Here is a 25,977-nt window from a genome sequence, read left to right as displayed (position 1 = left end):
CTGTCTAGTATGAAAACACTTCTCTAGGCTTAGAGTGAGGCCTATGAATAAGGTAATCTTCGGCCTCCAAGATGCTGGGTAAATTTTCCAAAACTTATTTTTGAGGGAAAAAAAAAAATTAGCTTCTTCAAGACTGTAAAATATGGCATCTTCTTTTCATAAGCAGTGATCATTTTTTCTTTTGGTACAGAACCTGTTCAGTACAGTACCTCATTGAGACTTGGGTCTCATCCCCAAGCTATCCCGTTTTAAAGATGCAAATATACAAATATTCCAAAATCCGAAAAAATCCAAAATCCAAAACACTTCTGGTCCTAAGCATTTCAGATAAAGGATTCTGTACTATATAATAATCACTGCAAAGACAGTGATTATATATGAGTGAGGTGAAAGTGTTGAATGATGAAGTTTTTTCTTTTCGGGGATTTTCTTTTTTTTTGGGGGGGTCACCCTGCCTTGGTGGGAGACGGCCAACTTGTTGAGAAAAAAAAAAAAGGAAAAATAAATAAAGGAAACAACAGAAATGGATAAGAAATTTTTAAGGACACATTTGATATAAAGAAAGTAAAGCCTTGAAGAATAAAACAAAAATAGAAGATAGTTATGTGGAATAACAAAGCAGAAGATAAAACTAGATCAACAGTTGCAGCTTACTCATTATATCACAGAAAATGTCAACAAAAAAACTCTGACAGAGATCAAAAGGCTAGGGGAATTTAAAGCTATAATAAAAGATAACTAAGAAAAAAAAATGTAATACCTATGGAAATTACAACTAGAGCCAACATTAGTCTTGAAATAAAAAAAAGGAATGTGGACAAAGAAAAGACTATTTTTAGCTGTTCTGAAAAAATCAGAATCAGAAAGAGAATAAAAAAAGTCACAAGGGCTTAGAGAATTTTAGTATTCACGACCATATAGTGGGATGCAAGAAAATTGGAAAATATGAAAAGACCACTAAAAATAATATTCACTAAGGTTAAGCATAAGAAAATCTTAAAAAAAAAAAAAACTGAGGATGTAAGAAAATTGGAAGGTTATAAAGACATACCAATAAGACAACACCTTTTCAAAAGAGAATAATGTGAAAAAAAAAACTTAACAGCCAATCGATTAAAGGAGGGAAATGGAGAGACAAACAGGTGTTAAAATAATATAGATACATACTAACAGATGGAATAATTTATAAAAAACTAGAGCCAAAAAACATTATACAAAAAAATGGAAACCTAATAGGGTCTATCGAAATGAAAATAAACTGTAAAAAAAAAAAACATTTTAAATGAAGTTGTATTTTATGGAAACTACTTAGTGTGAGGAAAAGAAAGTGGGTAAAAAAAAAGGGGGAATTGGTAATACTGGTTGAAGAAACAATAGATGTTTTAGAAATTAAAATAAACACAAATAATGTGGAAATTTTAGTGACAGAAATCTAAAATAAAGACAAGAAAATCTTTTTTTTTTTTTTTTTTTTCGAGTCGGCCATCTCCTACCTAGGCAGGGTGACCCAAAAAAGAAAGAAAATCCCCAAAAAGAAAATACTTTCATCATCATTCAACACTTTCACCACACTCACACATTATCACTGTTTTTGCAGAGGTGCTCAGAATACAACAGTTCAGAAGCATATACATATAAAGATACACAACATATCACTCCAAACTGCCAATATCCCAAACCCCTCCTTTAAAGTGCAGGCATTGTACTTCCCATTTCCAGGACTCAAAAAAAAGACTTGGGAGAAAGAATTTGACAAGGTAAATATAGGATAATATAAGGAATTTTTCCTAGGTAGTAGGTTGGTAGACAGCAACCACCCATGGAGGTACTACCGTCCTGCCAAGTGAGTGTAAAACGAAAGCCTGTAACTGTTTTACATGATGGTAGGATTGCTGGTGTTTTTTCTGTCTCATAAACATGCAAGGTTTCAGGTACATCTTGCTACTTCTACTTACACTTAGGTCACACTACACATAGTACAAGCATATATATACACACCCCTCTGGGTTTTCTTCTATTTTCTTACTAGTTCTTGTTCTTGTTTATTTCCTCTTGTCTCCATGGGGAAGCGGAACAGAATTCTTCCTCCGTAAGCTATGCGTGTTGTAAAAGGCGACTAAAATGCCGGGAGCAAGGGGCTAGTAACCCCTTCTCCTGTATATATTACTAAATGTGAAAGGAGAAACTTTTGTTTTTCCTTTTGGGCCACCCCGCCTCGGTGGGATACGGCCAGTGTGTTGAAAGAAGAATAAGGAATTTTTGCTCAAAAGTGATGGAAATAATAATAATGTTACTGTAAATGGAGATTTCAACCATACAGACAAACTAGACAATCTATAAGGATAGAACTGTAAATAAATGATCAAAAGATTTTCAAATCTGAGGCCTGAAGGTGGGAAGTACAGTGCCCATTCTCTCTATGAGGAGTGAGCCATTTAAACTGCAATATCAGCACACTTTGGCAATAAGGTGATTTAATGAGTGATGGTGAAAGTGTTTCCTCTTTTTCAGGTCACCCTACCTTGATTGGAGAGTGACAATGTTTAAAAAGAAATAATAAAAAGGGAAAGAAAGAATGGATAAAGAAGTTTTTTAGTGCTATCAACAGGGGTAACAAGAGGCCACAGATGTAAATTAAAAAAACAAAAACAGGGCCAAAAATGATACTGTACCTTAAAATTTTTCTGTGCAAACAGTGGTGGAAGAATGGAATAAATTGAAAGAGGATTTAGCATTTGTACAAAGTACAAATAGGCAACTAGCAGTATGAAGCTGTGGAAAACAACATTTTACAACACAGTGAAACCTCAGTGTAACATATTAATGGGGATATGGGGTATCTGTCTATTTTAAAGGAAATCCTTTGTAGTATAGAAGTGATTGTTCAGTGCAACAGATGATGATGTCCACTGCATTGATGGCACTACAGGACATATGGTACTAAGAATAAACTACATTTCATTACAGTGCATAAATTACAGTACACTGCCTGAAAATGAAAGTTAAGGTACAGTATTTCTTACCTTTCCTAGTGGATAGATGAGCTAATAGCTGGTTTTTCCACACTTCTACAAATGTCAGACACCATTTGATTTGCTACACCATACTCCTCACACCTGGACCACTGACATGTCAATTTCACCTTCCTTACCAATTTCAGTTTCTGCTTAACACTTCCATGCACCATCACTTACTTTGAAGGCTATTGTTAATAACAGTGAACAGGGCACTTCAATAAATTAAATGTAAACACTGTAAATCCAGGGAAAAGCGAAGACCAAATAATAGTATGGGAGTGAGTGTGCAAACAATAAACAGTCACAAGGTGAGTCACTGGCCCCACTTGCCCAGGAACAATGAAAACAAACAGGTTTGGAATGCATCCTGGACCAGACAAACCTGTGATGAAGTGAACTTTATTTGCTTCATCGATAGTATGACAGGACAGAACAACCAAGTGATTCAGAGGACTTGGTCCACTAGACTGACAATTCTACAGGACACCCTTGTGCAACAGACTCACTGAGCCTTTGTCCGAAAAGATTCTTTCGTTTTATCCAAAATACATTGCATGGGGTCCATTATACCAAGAATCCATGCAATGGGGCCTTGTTAATATTTCCAACTACATGCTGTACCTGTAAAGTATGATTACAGGTACAGCAGCTTCTTCATCTTTGATGTATTAGTAAGAATTCTCCTCAAAACAATAAACCTTGCTATCACATAGATGATACCACTACCACTACTACTACTATCACCATCACAAGCACTAAAACTACTACTGCCATCACAAGTACTACAACTACTACTACCATCCCAAATACTACTACTACTACATACCTACAATTATATTATGCTTTACACCTTACTCTGTACCTATATATACTCCTCTGTATCCCTGTACTGTTTGTAACAGTTTGACAAAGCTCCTGGAGAGCAAAACGTTGCAACAATAAAATGTCTCATTAGTTCCACTTGTGTCCTTCTACCTAACATAATGTCGTTAATTCTACCATTATTACAATACTTTACCTTATCAAATTTAAAACTAAAACATTCTCCAGATCTTTTAATAATTTCCTTTTGCTTTTCTTCACATTCCATTTTGTGCATAATGCTCTTAGTAATTTTTTTTATATTTTTTTTAACACATCAGCCATTTCCCACCAAGGCAGGGTGACCCGAAAAAGAAGACACACTTTCATCATCATTCACGCCATCACTGTCTTGCCAGAGGCATACCTACACAAAATTATTTATCAAACGTATCTTTGCTTATTATTCTTTAGCATTTATCAAATAGGATAAGAGAAGCAGAACTAATGTAGGCTTTATTGTCAAATCCATCATGTGGTATAATTTTATGTCTGCATATCTTACTTAAGACATCTAGACTAACCTTGCATTTGTACAATAAGTACCTGATCCATAAAGTATCATCAACCAACTTACCTTAAAAGTGAGGGCTTCTCCACGGAAATCCAATGCATAGGCACCATGTTTTAGCAGGATTTCTTTACTAACTTGAGGATAAGGAAGATGGTGTGGAGAAAATGCTCTACCACCAACTTTAGGAGACTCTCCAAGGCCATACTCTGCAGCCACAGCTACTTCAATTGTCCCATCATTCTCTGATTCGTGACCATTACCTGTGTAATTTTTTAGCAACCTTTAACATGTTTTAACAACTGCCATTTCCCACTAAAGCAGTCACCCAAAGAAGGAAACACATTCACCATCATTTATTCCTTAGCTGTCTTTCCAAAAATGCAGACATCACAATTCAATTAAAACGATAAAATTATAAAATGAAATCCTCTGATATGAAATGGTGTTGCTCATACAACTACTGTAGCCATTTAAATAACCTCACAAGAAGCAAGGTATCTCCAACCCCCAAATAACTCTTGCACCTTATCCTGCAAAATCAGGAAAAATATGACAGGAATTAGTGTCTGATAAAATTTGGTTCCACGTTTTCCCTTCCACTTACTTTAAAACTTCCATGGTATAAACAAGTGTGGATTTGTTGAAAAGTGCAGAAATGAGTTCTAGGATGTGGAAAAGATTTGTACAGTGTAAGAATGAGTTTGCAGCTAATTAGAAGGCTGTGGAAGTGAGCAGTATTTAGGATAGGGTACATGATTAAGTTGCAGGGTTGTAAAAAAGGTTCAGAGTGAGTTGGATATATACAAGATCAGACAGCAGAAGTGTGGGATGGGTGTGGGTAAGTCCTAAGAGTGTGGGAAATAGTTGTATGGGTTGGGGAGGTAGGATTATGGGAGGGCTGTGAGTAAGTTGTAGTATTACAGGAGTGAGAGCAAGTTTGTGGAATTAACTGTAAAGGTGTGGAAGTAAGTTCTGGGGTTGAGAGAGAGGAGTGTGAGATGAGTGGAACTGCAAGAATGGTACTAGTCATGATTGAGAACTATACCATGATAACTTACATGTAGGTTCAGCATTCTTTACATCCTTTACAGTTTCAGCACAAGCATCAAAATAAGATTGTAAGGTATCCATCTGACGTAACAAAATATCTCTGTATGTCTCCAGTTCAGCTAGTTTCTCTTTCAGTCCTGCAATATTTAAAGAAAATTAACAAGAGATTATAAATTCACATACATGTATACTACAAGTAAGTTATTTCTATACTGACAGACTGTGGGGCTGTGGCACAGCCAGGATTTCAATCTGAGGAGGAGGCCTTAACCAGGATTTCACTCAGGGGTGCTTAAAAATCATAGGATTCTTAAATATCAAAGAATTCATTTTTAAAAGAATATGATTTTTGGTATGTATGTGAAATTGCTTAAACTGTTATACTTTCTTGATCAATATAATATAGTCTCTCCTCACTTCACAACCAAGTGCCATTCCTAAGACCACATTGGTAAGTGAATTCATTGCTAAGCAAGGAGCATACTATAATGGTAGTGGATTTGTGTCAACAATCTTTGAAACTGTTTTAATGTCACCTTTGCACCATTTATAACATTTTTAGTATATTTTTAAATGTTTATACAGTAGTGTACTGTACAGTGGAACCTCGGCTTACGAATTTAATCCATTCCGCGGACTTGTTCGTATCCTGATTTGTTCGTATGCTAGGTCAATTTTCCTCATTTAAATTAATTGAAATGCAATTAATTCGTTCCAGCTGAATTCCTGCTCTCAGAAGGCACAACAAAATAACCCTAATATCAACTCTATGGCTTATTTATCTGTCACAATTCATCTAATATGACATAACAAACAATAAAAATAACATAGAAACCTGATATACACTCTAGAATGAATAAAATGTCATTATATGGACAGCAGAGGGAGGAGGATTGTGGTCGCAAGAGTGGTCACGCATTCTCGCTATGAAAACGTCAGAGGAGTTATTATAAGAGAAAACGGAGTTTGTGAGGCTAACCGAATTAGATCTGGTGTATATACGACATTTACATACCTTGAAGAAGAAATGCAGAGCAGCATATCCTGCCAGGAGTTCACACTTTTCTTAAGAACTGCTATGTACAGTTTTTGTTTATCTCACTACACTACGCATCTCCTGTGAGCTGTTTCTCCGTCAACCATGTCAACAGCAGCTTTTCCATCTTTTCATTGACAGAGGGCCACTGCTTAGAAATTACTGTAATGCCCTTTGCTGGCACTATAGCTTTTATAGACTAATTCTGCTTTAGTACTGTACATACAGTAGAGGGGCTACGCTTGTACTCACTCGCCAAGTCCTTAACCCTCGTACCTAGTCTGTGCTTATCAATGATTTCTTGCTTTAATTCCATGCAAATCATCCTCTTTCTTCTCAGCACTGTCCTTTGCACTTGCTTTCTTAGACCCATGGTTAGAAAAAAGAAATCTGGTGAATTAACTGCACAAAACGTAAGGAAATCATGAGAATTCCTTGCACCAGGAGGGTACCTCTGTAATCACATGTGCACTGGCGAGCACCGTGGTGGTGTTGTCAAACTAAATTATACGCAGTACATACACAATATTTTTTTTTTTTGTTTTTTTTTTTTTTAACAAGTTGACTGTCTCCCACCGAGGCAGGGTGACCCAAAAAGAAAGAAAATTCCCAAAAAGAAAATACTTTCATCATTCAACACTTTCACCACTCATACATAATCACTGTTTTTGCAGAGGTGCCCAGAACACAACAGTTTAGAAGCATATACATATAAAGATATACAACATATCCCTCCAAACTGCCAATATCCCAAACCCCTCCTTTAACCCTAAACGGTCCAAACATATATATACGTTCTCTCTAGTAGCGCCCCAAATGTATATATACGTTTCATTTGTCATTCATTCAACATTGGCACGATAGGCCTGAGTCGCCTAGACATGAGAGAATCAAATCAAATCAAATCAAATCCAAGTTTATTCTCTATAAGGATTACAATGCAGGGTTTACAGATTTTGGTTATTGTGTGGTTTACATGTAATAAAATACTAATTACAGAGGGGGTCACTAGAACACCTAGCATAGCTAGGCATTTCGGGCAAACTTAGAATAATTCTTAACCCTAAATTATTATAAATTGTAGAGTAAGTTGACTAAATACTAAGTGACTAAATACTAGTTTGTGAGTTTAGCAATGTGAATGCTTTTGTTTTGGCACAATACATAGTTTCTATATTGGAGTATCACAGGCAAACTTATGACTAGAATGGGTGCGTGCACTCAAGTGAAAGCCATATGAAAAAAACTGAGGATGCCTGGGTAACATGCTCTTTTTTTCCTAAAAAAAAAAAAATTTTTCCTCAAAATATTCGGGGCGCTACGCGAGAGAACGTATATATACGTTTGGACCGTTTAAGGGTTAAAGTGTAGGCATTGTACTTCCCATTTCCAGTACTTAAGTCCGGCTATATAAAAATAACCGGTTTCCATGAATCACTAAACTAAATATTACCCTGCTCACACTCCTACAGATCGTCAGGTCCCAAATACCATTTGTCTCTATTCACTCCTAACATGCTCACACATGCTTGTTGGAAGTCAAAGCCCCTCTCCCACAAAACCTCCTTTACCCCCTCCCTCCAACATTTTCGAGGATGACCCCTACTCCATTTTCCTTCCCCTACAGATTTATACTCTCCATGTCATTCAACTTTGATCCATTCTCTCTAAATGACCAAACCACCTCAACAACCCCTCTTCAGCCCTCTGACTAATACTTTTATTAACTCCACACCTCCTAATTTCTACACTCTGAATTCTCTGCATAATATTTACACCACACATTGCCCTTAGACAGGACATCTCCACCGCCTCCAATCGCCTCCTCGCTGCAGTATTTACAACCCAAGCTTCACACCCATATAAGAGTGTTGGTACTACTATACTTTCATACATTCCCTTCTTTGCCTCCATAGATAATGTTTTTTTGTCGCCACATATACCTCAATGCACCATCCACCTTTTTTCCTTCATCAATTCTATGGTTAACCACATCCTTCATAAATCCATCCAGCATATGGGAATCTTTATTCAGGAAACGTTTCGCCACACAGTGGCTTCATCAGTCCAATACAAAGAGGAAGGCGTAAGGAGAGGAGGAGAATGAGGTAATCAGTCCCTCAACCTGGAGTCGATGTGTTCAGTCCATCAATCTTGTAGAATGTACAGCATAGGGCCGTAGACGTGGCTTATATACTGTAGTGAGGTGACGTGAAGCAGATGGAGGCGGGGTCATAGTGGTACCATCCACTAGTCGAAGTAGGTCTTCGTCCAAAGGTTGAACAAGTGTTGAAGAATTCTTTGTAACAAGATCCCATGATGATGCAGCATCATGGGATCTTGTTACAAAGAATTCTTCAACACTTGTTCAACCTTTGGACGAAGACCTACTTCGACTAGTGGATGGTACCACTATGACCCCGCCTCCATCTGCTTCACGTCACCTCACTACAGTATATAAGCCACGTCTACGGCCCTATGCTGTACATTCTACAAGATTGATGGACTGAACACATCGACTCCAGGTTGAGGGACTGATTACCTCATTCTCCTCCTCTCCTTACGCCTTCCTCTTTGTATTGGACTGATGAAGCCACTGTGTGGCGAAACGTTTCCTGAATAAAGATTCCCATATGCTGCATAAGTGTCTCAATCTTCAACTTGTCGGTTTTTCAAACCATTCATCACACACATAAATCCATCCACTGACGCGTCAACTCCCAAATATCTGAAAACACTCACTTCTTCCATACTCTTCTCCAATTTGATATCCAATTTTTCTTTATCTAAATCACTGGATACCCTCATCACCTTACTCTTTTCTACGTTCATTTTCAACTTTCTACCTTTACACACACTCCCAAACTCATCCACTAGCCTTTGCAACTTTTCTTTAGAATCTCCAAATAAGCACAGTATCATCAGCAAAAAGTAACTGTCAATTCCCATTTTGTATTTAATTCCCCATAAAATATTATTATAATTATTATTGTACTATTATGTATTATTATATTATTATATATTATTTTTTTTTTTCAACAAGTCGGCCGTCTCCCACTGAGGCAGGGTGACCCAAAAAAGAAAGAAAATCTCCAAAATGAAAATGCTTTCATTATCATTCAACACTTTCACCACACTCACACATAATCACTGTTTTTGCAGAGGTGCTCAGAATACAACAGTTTAGAAGCATATACGTATAAAGATACAAAACATATCCCTCCAAACTGCCAATATCCCAAACCCCTCCTTTAAAGTGCAGGCATTGTACTTCCCATTTCCAGGACTCAAGTCCGACTATATGAAAATAACCGGTTTCCCTGAATCCCTTCACTAAATATTACCCTGCTCACACTCCAACAGATCGTCAGGTCCCTAGTACCATTCGTCTCCATTCACTCCTATCTAACACGCTCACGCACGCTTGCTGGAAGTCCAAGCCCCTTGCCCACAAAACCTCCTTTACCCCCTCTCTCCAACCCTTTCGAGGACGAACCCCTACCTCGCCTTCCTACCCCTATAGATTCATATGCTTTCCATGTCATTCTACTTTGATCCATTCTCTCTAAATAACCAAACCACCTCAACCCCTCTTCTGCCCTCTGACTAATACTTTTATTAACTCCACACCTTTTCCTAATTTCCACACTCCGAATTTTCTGCATAATATTTACACCACACATTGCCCCTAGACAGGACATCTCCACTGCCTCCAACCGTCTCCTCGCTGCTGCATTTACCACCCAAGCTTCACACCCATATAAGAGTGTTATATATTATATTATTATATATTATATAATATTATTATATTATTATTATATTATTATATAGTATTACATATTGGTATTATTATATTATACGTTATTATTACGTATTATCATTACATATTAGTACTTAGGCATTATAATAATAATTATCATTATTATTATTACTCATTTAGGGACCTGGAGCACAGATTCAATTCCCCTCACCACATACGTACTACTACTACTACACTACTACTACTACTAATAATAATAATAATAATAATAACTATAATACAATAGTAATAATAATAATAGTAAGGAGAAACTTCATAAGGCTGCCAGCAAAACATTGGTAACCACTATTAGTACACTTTTCCCCTGTCTAGACTTTAGTAGTCTATTAGTATTAGGTTAAGTCTGCCCGAAATGCCTTGGCATGATAGTGGCTTTCTTTGCTCCAATCATATTATGATATGTAAACACATATTGTAACCTTTGCAAAGAAATAAATATTTTATTTATTTAACCCTTTCAGGGTCCGTCCCGTAGATCTACGGCTTTACGTTCAGGGTCCAAACCGTAGATCTACGCCATGAGCTCAGCTCACTCTGATAAACTGTGAGTGGTACATTTGGGCCTAGATAGGAGAGAATACATCTATGTGGTATGTGTGCAGCACATAAAACAGATCCTGCAGCACACTGTGTATAATGAGAGAAAAAAAATGAAATCATGATTTTTTGATTAAAACAGCAACTTTGCAGTGTTTTTTCGTATGTTTTTTATAGTTGTATTTGCGATTTCTTGGTCTCATTTTATAGAATGGAAGACATATTACAGAAATAGAGATGATTTTGATTGGTTTTAGCATTGGAAATGGCTTGAAACTGAGCTCAAAGTAGCGGAAATGTTAAATTTTTGCCGATATTCAAGAGTAAACAAACGACCTCACAAGTCTAATACACGTCAGCTGGTGGGTCTAATATACATTCACAAATGTGGTGATGATATTTATACAATTATTACAGTATTGCATAACAGTAAATCTTCTATTTTTTGGTGTGAATAAAAATTCATTATGTGAATAAAAAACCAAAATGGAATTTATTTGTAAAGCCTCAAAACATAACTAATGAACAGAGGAAATGTTAGTTTAGTGCCAGGAATGCCTACATTGTTCATTCTGGACCCTATTTTGAAATTGGAATATTTTGAACTTTGTGTAAAATTGGCCAAATTAACAATTTCCGATCACTTTATTTTGTAGTTGAAACAGTTGACTTGGCGATTTCTTGTGCTCAATCGATAGAATAGAAGTAATACTAGTGAAATAGCTAAGAATTTGGTTGATTGGAATAATGTAATTGGCCTAAAATGGGAGTCAAATTCGGCAAAATCGCCGATTCGTAAATATCGCTGACACATCAAAATTCGCGAGAGCATAATTTCGTCAATTTTCCACCAAATTTCGTACTTTTTGTTTTATTACCTTCACAAAAAGATTCTCTACGATTTCATAAGAAAAAATAACAAATTTTTTTTTTTTAAATTCTTGGACACTGGTGTGTGACTCCAGATTTGGGCCTTGGACCCTGAAAGGGTTAACCCTTCGGGGGTTTCGGACGTATACTAGTACGTCTTACGACCCAGGGTTTTTGACGTTCTAGCACGCCTAAATTCTAGCGCCCTCAAATCTAGTGAGAGAAAGCTGGTAGGCCTACATATGTAAGAATGCGTCTATGTGGTCAGTGTGCGCAGTATAAAAAAATCCTGCAGCACACAGTGCGTAATGAGAAAAAAAAAACTAACCGTGTTTTTGGATTAAAACAGCAACTTGGCACTGTATTTTCGTATGGTATTTATTGTTGTATTCTAGTTTTCTTGGTCTCATTTTATAGAATGGAAAACATATTACAGAAATTGAGATGATTTTGACTGGTTTTACAATGAAAAGTACCTTGAAATTGAGCTCACAGCAGCAGAAATGCTCGATTTTTACCAAAGTTCAAAAGTAAACAAATCATGCCAAGCGTCCAATACACATCAACTTGTGAGTCTAATATTCTTTCACAAGTGCGCTGATATTATTTATACCATTTCTACTCTAATGCAGCAGTCTGCATAACAGTAAATCTTATTTTTTTTGTAAGAATAAAAATTCAAAAGTGGAAAGCCAAAGAAATATAAGATGGGCCTGGGGATGTGACTGACAAACAGAGAACTTGTTATTTTAGTGCCAGGAATGTCTGTGTTTATTCTGGACCCTATTCGGAAATTGGCATCTTTTGAAATGTGTGTGAAATTGGCAAAATTGCTAAATTCTGACCACTTTATTGGATAGTTGAAATCAGTAAATGGGTGGTTTCTTGTACTCATTCGATAGAAAAAATGAAGTTTTAGCGAAATAGTTATGATTTTTGTCAACTAGTACACTGAAATTGGCCGAAAATAGGGCTCAAAGTGGGCAAAATCGCCGATGCGTCAACATCGTCAAGACCACTAACTTCGCGAGAGCATAATTCCATAAGTTTTCAATAAAATTTCATACTTTTGGTGTCATTATATCGGGAAAAGATTCTCTATCTTTTCATAAGAAAAATAATTTTTTTTTTTTTTTTTTTAAATTTGGCCGACCCTGAGAACAAGTCTCTGAGAGGGTTAAGGAACCTCCCTTAAGGGGAAAGTTCACATCCTGAAATTTAGTTCGTATCCAGGACCAAAAAATCAACCAAACGACAGTTCGTATCCAGAAAAATTCGCATGGTGGGGCGTTCGCAAGCCGAGGTTCCACTGTATATTGTAATATACAGAATAGAGAAAATCAGCTCTAATATACATTATTTACGTATGCATACTGGTCAGACACTCAGTCATAAGTCCGAGTCATCGGTAAACGAGTTAAGTGAGGAGAGGCAGTACAGTAAAAATTAGCCTTTAACTGAAAAAATAAAGTACAGTGGTACCTCGGGTCATGAACTTAATTCATTTCAGAAGGCTGTTTCAGTGCCGATACCGAACGAATTTGTTCCCATAAGAAATACTGTAATGTAAATTAGATTAATCTGTTTCAGACCCCCAAAAATACACTTACAAAAAAACTTACATAAATACACTTACATAACTGTTCAAGTTAGGTAGTAGGTTGGTAGACAGCAACCACCCAAGGAGGTACTATCGTTCTGCCAAGTGAGTGTAAAACGAAAGCTTGTAATTGTTTTACATGATGGTAGGATTGCTGGTGTCTTTTGTCTGTCTCATAAATATGCAAGAATACAGGTATGTCTTGCTACTTCTATTTACACTTAGGTCACACTACACATTTATTTATACACACTCATCTGAGTGTTCTTTGATTTTATCTTAGTTCTTCTTCTAATTACTTAGTTCTTGTTCTAATTACTAAAAAGAATAAGAAAACTGTCAAAGTGGGAAGTCTGAATGTGCGTGGATGTTGTGCGAATGATAAGAAAGAGATGATTGTGGATGTTATGAATGAGAAGCTGGATGTCCTGGCTTTAAGTGAAACAAAGCTGAAGGGGGTGGGTGAGTTTCAGTGGAGAGGAATAAATGGGATTAGGTCAGGGGTTTCTAATAGAGTTAAAGAAGGAGTAGCAATAATGTTGAAGGATAAGTTATGGCAGGAAAAGAGGGACTATAAATGTATTAATTCAAGGATCATGTAGAGTAAAATAAAGGTTGGATGTGAGAAGTGAGTTATAATAAGCATATATGTACCTGGAGAAGAAAGAAGTATAGAGAAGAGAGAGAGATTTTGGGAAATGTTGAGTGAATGCATGGGGAGTTTTGAACCAAGTGTGAGAGTACTTGTAGTTGGGGATCTTAATGCTAAAGTGGGTAAAAATGTTGTGGAGGGAGTAGGTAAATTTGGGGTGCCAGGGGTAAATGAAAATGGGGAGTCTTTAATTGAGCTATGTGTAGAGAGAGGTTTGGTAATAAGTAATATATATTTTATGAAAAAGAGAATAAATAAATATACAAGGTATGATGTAGCACGTAATGAAAGTAGTTTGTTAGATTATGTATTGGTGGATAAAAGGTTGATGGGTGGGCTCCAGGTTGTACACGTTTATAGAGGGGCAACTGATATATCGGACCATTATCTAGTTGTAGCTACAGTTAGAGTAAGAGGTAGATGGGATAAGAGGAAAATGGCAACAACAAGTAAGAGGGAGGTGAAAGAGTATAAACTAAGGGAGGAGGAAGGTCGGGTGAAATATAAGCAACTATTGGCAGAAAGGTGGGCTGGTGCAGGTATGAGTAGTGGGGGGGATTGAAGAGGGTTGGAATAGTTTTAAAAATGCAGTATTAGAATGTGGGGGCAGAAGTTTGTGGTTATAGGAGGGTGGGTGCAGGAGGAAAGAGGAGCATGATAAAGGGTGTGATAAGAGAGAAAAAGGTAGCTTATGAGAGGTATTTACAAAGCAGAAGTGTTATAAGAGCAGAGTATATGGAGAGTAAAAGAAAGGTGAAGAGAGTGATGAGAGAGTGATGAGAGAGTGCAAAAGGAGAGCGGATGATACAGTGGGAGAGGTACTGTCAAGAAATTTTAATGAAAATAAGAACAAATTTTGGAGTGAGTTAAACAAGTTAAAAAAGCCTAGGGAACAAATGGATTTGTCAGTTAAAAACAGAGCAGGGGAGTTAGTAGACGGGGAGATGGAGGTTTTGGATAGATGGCGAGAACATTTTGAGGAACTTTTAAATGTCGACGAAGAAAGGGAGGCGGTAATCTCATGCACTGGCCAGGGAGGTATACCATCTTTTAGGAGTGAAGAAGAGCACGATGTGAGTGTGGGGGAGGTGCGTGAAGCATTACGTAGAATGAAAGGGGGTAAAGCGGCTGGAACTGACGGGATCATGACAGAAATATTAAAAGCAGGGGGGGACAGTGTTGGAATGGTTGGTATTTTTGTTTAATAAATGTATGAAAGAGGGGAAGGTACCTAGGGATTGGCAGAGCGCGTGTATAGTCCCTTTATATAAAGGGAAGGGGGACAAAAGAGATTGTAAAAATTATAGAGGAATAAGTTTACTGAGTATACCAGGAAAAGTGTATGATAGGGTTATTATTGAAAGAATTAGAGGCAAGACAGAATGTAGAATTGCAGATGAGCAAGGAGGTTTTAGAGTGGATAGGGGATGTGTAGATCAAGTGTTTACATTGAAGCATATATGTGAGCAGTATTTAGATAAAGGTAGGGAAGTTTTTATTGCATTTATGGATTTAGAAAAGGCATGTGACAGAGTGGATAGAGGAGCAATGTGGTAGATGTTGCAAGTGTATGGAATAGGTGGTAAATTACTAAATGCTGTAAAGAGTTTGTATGAGGATAGTGAGGCTCAGGTTAGGGTGTGTAGAAGAGAGGGAGACTATTTCCCAATAAAAGTAGGTCTTAGACAGGGATGTGTAATGTCACCATGGTTGTTTAATATATTTACAGATGGGGTTGCAAAAGAAGTAAATGCTAGGGTGTTCGGGAGAGGGGTGGGATTAAATTATGGGGAATTAAATACAAAAAGGGAAGTGACATAGTTACTTTTTGCTGATGATACTGTGCTTATGGGAGATTCTAAAGAAAAACTGCAAAAGGTTAGTGGATGAATTTGGGAGTTTGTGTAAAGGTAGAAAGCTGAAAGTGAACATAGAAAAGAGTAAGGTGATGAGGGTATCAAATGTTTTAGATAAAGAAAAAATGGATATCAAATTGGAGAGGAGGAGTATGGAAGAAGTGAATGTTTTCAGATATGGACCCTCGAATTTAGTCGTGCCTTTTCTGTATGCAAAACTATTTTTATTATTTATAAAATGTATTTTTTGTTAATATTTTTGGGTGTCTGGAATGGTTTAATTGGATTTACAATATTTCCTATGGGATTTTTTTTTTTTTTTTTAACAAGTCGGCCGTCTCCCACCGAGGCAGGGTGACCCAAAAAAGAAAGAAAATCCCGAAAAGAAAATACTTTCATCATCATTCAACACTTTCACCACACTCACACATTATCACTGCTTTTGCAGAGGTGCTCAGAATACAACAGTTTAGAAGCATATATGTATAAAGATACACAACATATCCCTCCAAACTGCCAATATCCCAAACCACTCCTTTAAAGTGCAGGCATTGTACTTCCCATTTCCAGGACTCAAGTCCGACTATATGAAAATAACCGGTTTCCCTGAATCCCTTCACTAAATATTACCCTGCTCACACTCCAACAGATCGTCAGGTCCCAAGTATCATTCGTCTCCATTCACTCCTATCTAACACGCTCATGCACGGTTGCCGGAAGTCCAAGCCCCTCGCCCACAAAACCTCCTTTACCCCCTCTTTCCAACCCTTTCGAGGACGACCCCTACCCCTCTTTCCTTCCCCTATAGATTTATATGCTTTCCATGTCATTCTACTTTGATCCATTCTCTCTAAATGACCAAACCACCTCAACAACCCCTCTTCTGCCCTCTGACTAATGCTTTTATCCATCCGTCTCCTAGCTGCTGCATTTACCACCCAAGCTTCACATCCATATAACAGTGTTGGTACTACTATACTTTCATACATTCCCTTCTTTGCCTCCATAGATAACGTTTTTTGACTCCACATATACCTCAACGCACCACTCACCTTTTTTCCCTCATCAATTCTATGATTAACCTCATCCTTCATAAATCCATCCGCCGACACGTCAACTCCCAAGTATCTGAAAACATTCACTTCTTCCATACTCCTCCTCCCCAATTTGATATCCAATTTTTCTTTATCTAAATCATTTGATACCCTCATCACCTTACTCTTTTCTATGTTCACTTTCAACTTTCTACCTTTACACACATTCTCAAACTCATCCACTAACCTTAGCAATTTTTCTTTAGAATCTCCCATAAGCACAGTATCATCAGCAAAAAGTAACTGTCAATTTCCATTTTGAATTTGATTCCCCATAATTTAATTCAACCCCTCTCCCAAACACCCTAGCAATTACTTCTTTTACAACCCCATCTATAAATATATTAAACAACCATGGTGACATTACACATCCCTGTCTAAGACCTACTTTTACCGGGAAGTATTCTCCCTCTCTTTTACACACCCTAACCTGAGCCTCACTATCCTCATAAAAGCTCTTTACAGCATTTAGTAACTTACCACCTATTCCATATACAGTGGACCCCCGCATAACGATATTATTTCAATCCAGAAGTCTGTTTGGGTGCCGTTATAGACCGAATTTGTTCCCATAAGAAATATTGTGAATTAGATTAGTCCATTTCAGACCCCTAAAAATACACCTACAAAAGCACTTACAAAAATAAACTTACATAACTGGTCGAGTTGGGAGCTGATCGTTATCCGGGGGTCCACTGTACTTGTAACATCTGCCACATTGTTCCACATTTGCCTTTTCTAAATTCATAAATGAAATAAAAACTTCCCTACCTTTATCTAAATACTGTTCATATATATGCTTCAATGTAAACACCTGATCTACACATCCCCTACCCACTCTGAAACCTCCTTGCTCATCCGCAATCCTACATTCTGTCTTACCTCTAATTCTTTCAATTATAACCCTACCGTATACTTTTCCTGGTATACTCAGTAAACTTATTCCTCTATAATTTTTACAATCTCTTTTGTCCCCCTTCCCTTTATATAAAGGGACTATACACGCGCTCTGCCAATCCCTAGGTACCTTCCCCTCTTTCATACATTTATTAAACAAAAGTACCAACCACTCCAACACTATATCCCCCCCTGCTTTTAACATTTCTGTCACGATCCCATCAGTTCCAGCTGCTTTACCCCCTTTCATTCTACGTAATGCCTCACGTACCTCCACCACACTTACATTCTTCACTCCTTCACTCCTAAAAGATGGTATACCTCCCTGGCCAGTGCATGAAATTACCACCTCCCTTTCTTCCTCTACATTTAAAAGTTCCTCAAAATATTCTTGCCATCTACCTAATACCTCCCTCTCCCCATCTACTAACTCCCCTACTCTGTTTTTAACTGACAAATCCATACTTTCCCTAGGCTTTCTTAACTTGTTTAACTCACTCCAAAATTTTTTTCTTATTTTCATTAAAATTTCTTGACAGTGCCTCTCCCACTCTTTCATCTGCTCTCCTTTTGCACTCTCTCACCACTCTCTTCACCTTTCTTTTACTCTCCATATACTCTGCTCTTCTTATAACACTTCTGCTTTGTAAAAACCTCTCGTAAGCTACCTTTTTCTCTTTTATCACACCCTTTACTCCATCATTCCACCAATCACTCCTCTTTCCTCCTGCCCCCACCCTCCTATAACCACAAACTTCTGCCCCACATTCTAATACTGCATTTTTAAAACTATTCCAACCCTCTTCAACCCTTCCATTACTCAATATTAACAAATATTAACAAAAAATACATTTTATAGATAATAAAAATAGTTTTGCATACAGAAAAGGCACGACTAAATTCGAGGGTCCACTGTATTTGGGAGTTGACGTGTCAGCGGATGATTTATGAAGGATGAGGTTAATCATAATATTGATGAAGAAAAAAAAGGCGAATGGTGCATTGAGGTATATGTGGAGGTAAAAAATTTTATTTATGGAGGCAAAGAAGGGAATGTATGAATGTATAGTACCACCAACACTCTTATATGGGTGTGAAGCTTGGGTTGTAAATGCTGTAGCGAGGAGGCGGTTGGAGGCAGTGGAGATGTCCTGTCTAAGGATAATGTGTGGTGTAAATATTATGCAGAATATTTGGAGTGTGGAAATTAGGAGAATGTGTGGAGTCAATAAAAGTATTAGTCGGGCTGAAGAGGGTTTGTTGAGGTGGTTTGGTCATTTAGAGAGAATAGATCAAAGTAGAATGCCATGGAGAGCGTATAAATCTGTAAGGGAAGGAAGGCGGGGTAGGGGTCGTCCTCAAAAAGGTTGGAGGGAGGGGGGTAAAGGTGGTGTTGTGGGTGAGGGGTTTGGACTTCCAGCAAGCATGTGTGTGCATGTTAGATAGGAGTGAATGGAGACAAATGGTATTTGGGACCTGACAAGCTGTTGGAGTGTGAGCAGGGTAATATTTAGTGAAGGGATTCAGGGAAACCGGTTATTTTATATAACCGGACTTGAGTCCTGGAAATGGGAAGTACAATGCCTGCACTCTAAAGGAGGGGTTTGAGATATTAGCAGTTTGGAGGGATATATTGTGTATTTTTATACGTATATACTTCTAAACTGTTGTATTCAGGGCACCTCTGCAAAAACGGTGATTATGTGTGAGTGAGGTGAAAGTGTTGAATTTTGAAAGCATTTTCTTTTTGGGTCACCCTGCCTCGGTGGGAGAAGGCCGACTTGTTGGAGAAAAAAAAAACTGTTTAAGTTTTGAGCTGTTCGTATCCCAAGGTACCACTGTATTTGCATCCAGAGAGAGAGGGATTTAGCCCCATTATCCTCCCTGCCCCCATCCCATAACTGTGCCACTGCTGAGGAAGTAAAGCCATGTGAAACATTTAGGACATTTATTAAGGAAAAGTTTTGCCCAGAGTGGTCATATTGTTCCTTAATAAATGTCCAAAGTGTTGAACATGTAACTATCTTATATGTACACTATAATTTGTTAAGAGTTCCAGGTAGCATTAGCCCCACACCCTGGGAGAAAATTGTATAATGAACTACTACACAACATATACTGCAGTTTAATTTTAACTCATAAACACGCTAGATAACAGGGATATCTTGCTACTCCAACTTACACTTTGGTCACACTTCACAGACATGCACATGCATATATATATACATACATCTAGGTTTTTCTCCTTTTTCTACATAGCTCTTGTTCTTCTTTATTTCTTCTATTGTCTATGGGGAAGTGGAAAAGAATCTTTCCTCCGTAAGCCATGCGTGTCGTATGAGGCGACTAAAATGCCGGGAGCAATGGGCTAGTAACCCCTTCTCCTCTAGACATTTACTAAAAAAGAGAAGAAGAAAAACTTTATAAAACTGGGATGCTTGAATGTGCGTGGATGTAGTGCGGATGACAAGAAACAGATGATTGCTGATGTTATGAATGAAAAGAAGTTGGATGTCCTGGCCCTAAGTGAAACAAAGCTGGAGGGGGTAGGGGAGTTTCAGTGGGGAGAAATAAATGGGATTAAATCTGGAGTATCTGAGAGAGTTAGAGCAAAGGAAGGGGTAGCAGTAATGTTGAATGATCAGTTATGGAAGGAGAAAAGAGAATATGAATGTGTAAATGCAAGAATTATGTGGATTAAAGTAAAGGTTGGATGCGAGAAGTGGGTCATAATAAGCGTGTATGCACCTGGAGAAGAGAGGAATGCAGAGGAGAGAGAGAGATTTTGGGAGATGTTAAGTGAATGTATAGGAGCCTTTGAACCAAGTGAGAGAGTAATTGTGGTAGGGGACCTGAATGCTAAAGTAGGAGAAACTTTTAGAGAGGGTGTGGTAGGTAAGTTTGGGGTGCCAGGTGTAAATGATAATGGGAGCCCTTTGATTGAACTTTGTATAGAAAGGGGTTTAGTTATAGGTAATACATATTTTAAGAAAAAGAGGATAAATAAGTATATAAGATATGATGTAGGGCGAAATGACAGTAGTTTGTTGGATTATGTATTGGTGGATAAAAGACTGTTGAGTAGACTTCAGGATGTACATGTTTATAGAGGGGCCACAGATATATCAGATCACTTTCTAGTTGTAGCTACACTGAGAGTAAAAGGTAGATGGGATACAAGGAGAATAGAAGCATCAGGGAAGAGAGAGGTGAAGGTTTATAAACTAAAAGAGGAGGCAGTTAGGGAAAGATATAAACAGCTATTGGAGGATAGAGGATAGATGGGCTAATGAGAGCATAGGCAATGGGGTCGAAGAAGTATGGGGTAGGTTTAAAAATGTAGTGTTAGAGTGTTCAGCAGAAGTTTGTGGTTACAGGAAAGTGGGTGCGGGAGGGAAGAGGAGCGATTGGTGGAATGATGATGTAAGGGAGAAAAAGTTAGCATATGAGAAGTTTTTACAAAGTAGAAGTGATGCAAGAAGGGAAGAGTATATGGAGAAAAAGAGAGAGGTTAAGAGAGTGGTGAAGCAATGTAAAAAGAGAGCAAATGAGAGAGTGGGTGAGATGTTATCAACAAATTTTGTTGAAAATAAGAAAAAGTTTTGGAGTGAGATTAACAAGTTAAGGAAGCCTAGAGAACAAATGGATTTGTCAGTTAAAAATAGGAGAGGAGAGTTATTAAATGGAGAGTTAGAGGTATTGGGAAGATGGAGGGAATATTTTGAGGAATTGTTAAATGTTGATGAAGATAGGGAAGCTGTGATTTCATGTATAGGGCAAGGAGGAATAACATCTTGTAGGAGTGAGGAAGAGCCAGTTGTGAGTGTGGGGGAAGTTCGTGAGGCAGTAGGTAAAATGAAAAGGGGTAAGGCAGCCGGGATTGATGGGATAAAGATAGAAATGTTAAAAGCAGGTGGGGATATAGTTTTGGAGTGGTTGGTGCAATTATTTAATAAATGTATGGAAGAGGGTAAGGTACCTAGGGATTGGCAGAGAGCATGCATAGTTCCTTTGTATAAAGGCAAAGGGGACAAAAGAGCGTGCAAAAATTATAGGGGGATAAGTCTGTTGAGTATACCTGGTAAAGTGTATGGTAGAGTTATTATTGAAAGAATTAAGAGTAAGACGGAGAATAGGATAGCAGATGAACAAGGAGGCTTTAGGAAAGGTAGGGGGGTGTGTGGACCAGATGTTTACAGTGAAACATATAAGTGAACAGCATTTAGATAAGGCTAAAGAGGTCTTTGTGGCATTTGTGGATTTGGAAAAGGCATATGACAGGGTGGATAGGGGGGCAATGTGGCAGATGTTGCAGGTGTATGGTGTAGGAGGTAGGTTACTGAAAGCAGTGAAGAGTTTTTACGAGGATAGTGAGGCTCAAGTTAGAATATGTAGGAAAGAGGGAAATTATTTCCCAGTAAAAGTAGGCCTTAGACAAGGATGTGTGATGTCACCGTGGTTGTTTAATATATTTATAGATGGGGTTGTAAGAGAAGCAAATGTGAGGGTCTTGACAAGAGGCGTGGAGTTAAAAGATAAAGAATCACACAAAGTGGGAGTTGTCACAGTTGCTCTTTGCAACTGTGACACTGTGCTCTTGGGAGATTCTGAAGAGAAGTTGCAGAGATTGGTGGATGAATTTGGTAGGGTGTGCAAAAGAAGAAAATTAAAAGTGAATACAGGAAAGAGTAAGGTTATAAGGATAACAAAAAGATTAGGTGATGAAAGACTGGATATCAGATTGCAGGGAGAGAGTATGGAGGAGGTGAATGTATTCAGATATTTGGGAGTGGACGTGTCAGCGGATGGGTCTATGAAGGATGAGGTGAATCATAGAATTGATGAGGGGAAAAGGGTGAGTGGTGCACTTAGGAGTCTGTGGAGACAAAGAACTTTGTCCTTGGAGGCAAAGAGGGGAATGTATGAGAGTATAGTTTTACCAACGCTCTTATATGGGTGTGAAGCATGGGTGATGAATGTTGCAGCGAGGAGAAGGCTGGAGGCAGTGGAGATGTCATGTCTGAGGGCTATGTGTGGTGTGAATATAATGCAGAGAATTCGTAGTTTGGAAGTTAGGAGGAGGTGCGGGATTAGCAAAACTGTTGTCCAGAGGACTGAGGAAGGGTTGTTGAGGTGGTTCGAACATGTAGAGAGAATGGAGCAAAACAGAATGACTTCAAGAGTGTATCAGTCTGTAGTGGAAGGAAGGCGGGGTAGGGGTCGGCCTAGGAAAGGTTGGAGGGAGAGGGTAAAGGAGGTTTTGTGTGCGAGGGGCTTGGACTTCCAGCAGGCGTACGTGAGCGTGTTTGATAGGAGTGAATGGAGACGAATGGTTTTTAATACTTGATGTGCTGTTGGAGTGTGAGCAAAGTAACATTTATGAAGGGGTTCAGGGAAACCGGCAGGCCGGACTTGAGTCCTGGAGATGGGAAGTACAGTGCCTGCACTCTGAAAGTGATGACTAGGAAAAATGAGGAGAAGAAAAAACATATGAAGGTGTTTTATGCTAACAGTCGAAGTGCAAGAAATAAAATTAATGAACTACGTTTGGTAGCATGTGCTGGGAACTTTGATATCATTGCATTAACTGAAACGTGGTATGATTTAAAGAGTCGGGATATGACTGCTGAGTGTAATATTCAGGGATTTAAGTTGTTCAATGTGGATAGATCTAATGGGAAGGGGGGAGGAGTTGCATTGTATGTTCGAGAAAATATTAATTGTTGCATAAAAACAGGTATAAAAATAGATGGAGCAGTAACAGAGTCTGTTTGGGTAGAGTTCGTGGAGGGTTAAGAAAAACTAATTCTAGGTGTAATATACCGACCTCCAGGCTTGGATCACGATAGAGGGAGACTTCTTTGGGACGAAATTGTTAGGGCTTCTGGACACAGTAACATAGTCATAGTAGGGGACTTTAACTTTAGTCAAATTGACTGGAATTCTTTGACAGGTAATCTAGAGTCCAGTGACTTTATGGAAACAGTTCAGGACTGTTTTCTGAAACAGAGCGTAACTGAGCCTACCAGGGGTAATAATTTGCTAGACCTAGTCTTGTCAAATAAGGAAACACTCGTAAATAATCTGGAGATCACTGAAGAGCTTGGCGCAAGTGATCACAAATCCATCACTTTCAGCATTAATTGGGAATGCAAGAATAATGATAATACAGTAAAAATCCCTGATTTTCGTTCTGCCGATTATAATGGACTTAGGGAACATCTGTCTAATCTTGATTGGGGTTATCTAGCTAATGATTTTATTGATGATAATCATACTTATGAATATGAAGGGATCTGCTTTTATGATTGTTTTCTTAATAATGTACACAGTGCCCAGAGTATATACATTCCCCAGAGAGAAATTAGGTCTAATAATAACGATCCCAAATGGGTTAACAGGAGGCTAAAACATCTATTAGGGGAGAAAAGGGGAATTTATAGGCGCATCAGAAGAGGAGAGGTTAACCTTACTGACCAATATGTTCAGCTTAAAAGAGAAGTAAAAAAGGCGATTAGAAAGGCTAAACGTGACTATGAAATTAGAGTTGCTAATGAATCAAAGACTAATCCAAAGGGGTTCTTTCAAGTGTATAGGACGAAGGTGAAGGAAAAAGTAGGACCTCTGAAAACTGGGAATGGACAGCTGACGGATAATGAACTGGAAATGTGTTCCTTATTTAATGACTACTTTCTGTCAGTTTTTACACAGGAAGATGTAAATGAGATTCCAGTAATTAACAATTATTTAGTTCCTGATGAATTTAAGTTAACTAATATTACTGTCACGAGGGACATGGTTATTAAACAGATAGACAAACTGAAACAAAATAAGTCCCCGGGACCCGATGAGTTGTTTTCAAGGGTACTTAAGGAATGCAAGATGGAGCTTAGTCAGCCATTAACGAGTGTATTCAATGCGTCCATCCTTATCAGTGTTGTGCCAGAGTTATGGAAGATGGCTAATGTGGTTCCTATATTCAAATCAGGGGATAAGTCCACTCCTTCAAATTACTGTCCAATAAGCCTGACATCTATAGTGGGCAAGTTATTAGAATCAATTATAGCTGACATTATCAGAAGTCACCTTGAAGAGCATAACTTGATAAATGAATCTCAGCATGGATTCACGAGAGGTCGTTCCTGCCTGACAAACTTGCTGACATTCTTCAATAGAACATTTGAGGCAGTTGACAGTGATAAGGAATATGGTATTGTTTATTTGGATTTTAGTAAAGCCTTCGACAGAGTACGTCACAAGAGACTCTTAAGAAAAGTGGCAGCTCATGGTATAGGAGGTAAAGTTCTAGCATGGATTGAGGCATGGCTTACCAATAGAAAGCAGAGAGTTACAATTAATGGAGTGAAATCTGAATGGGGATTAGTCACTAGTGGCGTTCCACAAGGATCAGTTTTAGGCCCTCTCCTGTTCATAATTTACATTAATGACCTTGATGAAGGGATTACTAGTGACATGAGTAAGTTTGCTGATGATACAAAGATAGGCCGTATAATTCACTCTGAGGAGGATATCAATGAACTCCAGGACGATTTGAACAAACTAACGTCTTGGTCTGAAAAATGGCAGATGAAGTTTAATGTGGATAAGTGTAAGGTACTTGCCCTTGGTAATGAAAATAACCCTCGAAGCTATAATCTAGGTGAAGTAGAGCTTGGTCATACAGAATGTAAAAAAGACTTGGGAGTCATGGTAAGCAGAAACCTAAAGCCAAGACAGCAGTGCCTTAGTGTGCGCAACAAGGCCAACAGATTACTTGGATTTATCTCAAGAAGTATAAGTAACAGAAGTCCAAAAGTTATTTTACAGCTCTATACATCACTAGTGAGGCCTCATTTAGATTATGCTGCTCAGTTTTGGTCCCCTTACTACAGGATGGACATAGACTCATTAGAGAACATACAGAGAAGAATGACTAAAATGATTTACTGTGTAAGGAACCTCCCGTATGAAGATAGACTTAAAGCCTTAAATCTCCACTCTCTGGAGAGGCGTAGAATGAGGGGAGATATCATTGAGGTGTATAAGTGGATGACGGGCATAAACAAGGGAGACATTAATAAAGTACTGAGGGTGTCGAACCAGGTAAGAACCAGGAATAATGGATTTAAGTTGGATAAATTTAGATTTAGAAAGGACATAGGCAAGTACTGGT

The 25,977-nt window shown here is 38.1% G+C and overlaps 1 protein-coding gene across 3 annotated transcripts in view; it reads right to left on the bottom strand.

Annotated features, from left to right (window-relative positions):
* Positions 1–25,977, bottom strand: part of cert (ceramide transfer protein) — a 97,619-nt gene that overhangs the window by 50,397 nt on the left and 21,245 nt on the right. For all 3 annotated transcript variants that reach the window (XM_053780542.2, XM_070088739.1, XM_053780541.2), the window contains exons 5-6: positions 5,451–5,579; positions 4,456–4,652 (exon numbers count right to left, since the gene is read on the bottom strand). In XM_053780542.2, the coding sequence (XP_053636517.2) occupies positions 4,456–4,652; positions 5,451–5,579 (326 nt within the window). The remainder of the gene's footprint in view (positions 1–4,455; positions 4,653–5,450; positions 5,580–25,977) is intronic.

The sequence above is a fragment of the Cherax quadricarinatus genome, chromosome 26, assembly GCF_038502225.1.
Source record: "Cherax quadricarinatus isolate ZL_2023a chromosome 26, ASM3850222v1, whole genome shotgun sequence".
Classification (NCBI taxonomy): Eukaryota; Metazoa; Arthropoda; class Malacostraca; order Decapoda; family Parastacidae; genus Cherax; species Cherax quadricarinatus.
This window is presented reverse-complemented; position numbering and strand designations above follow the sequence as displayed.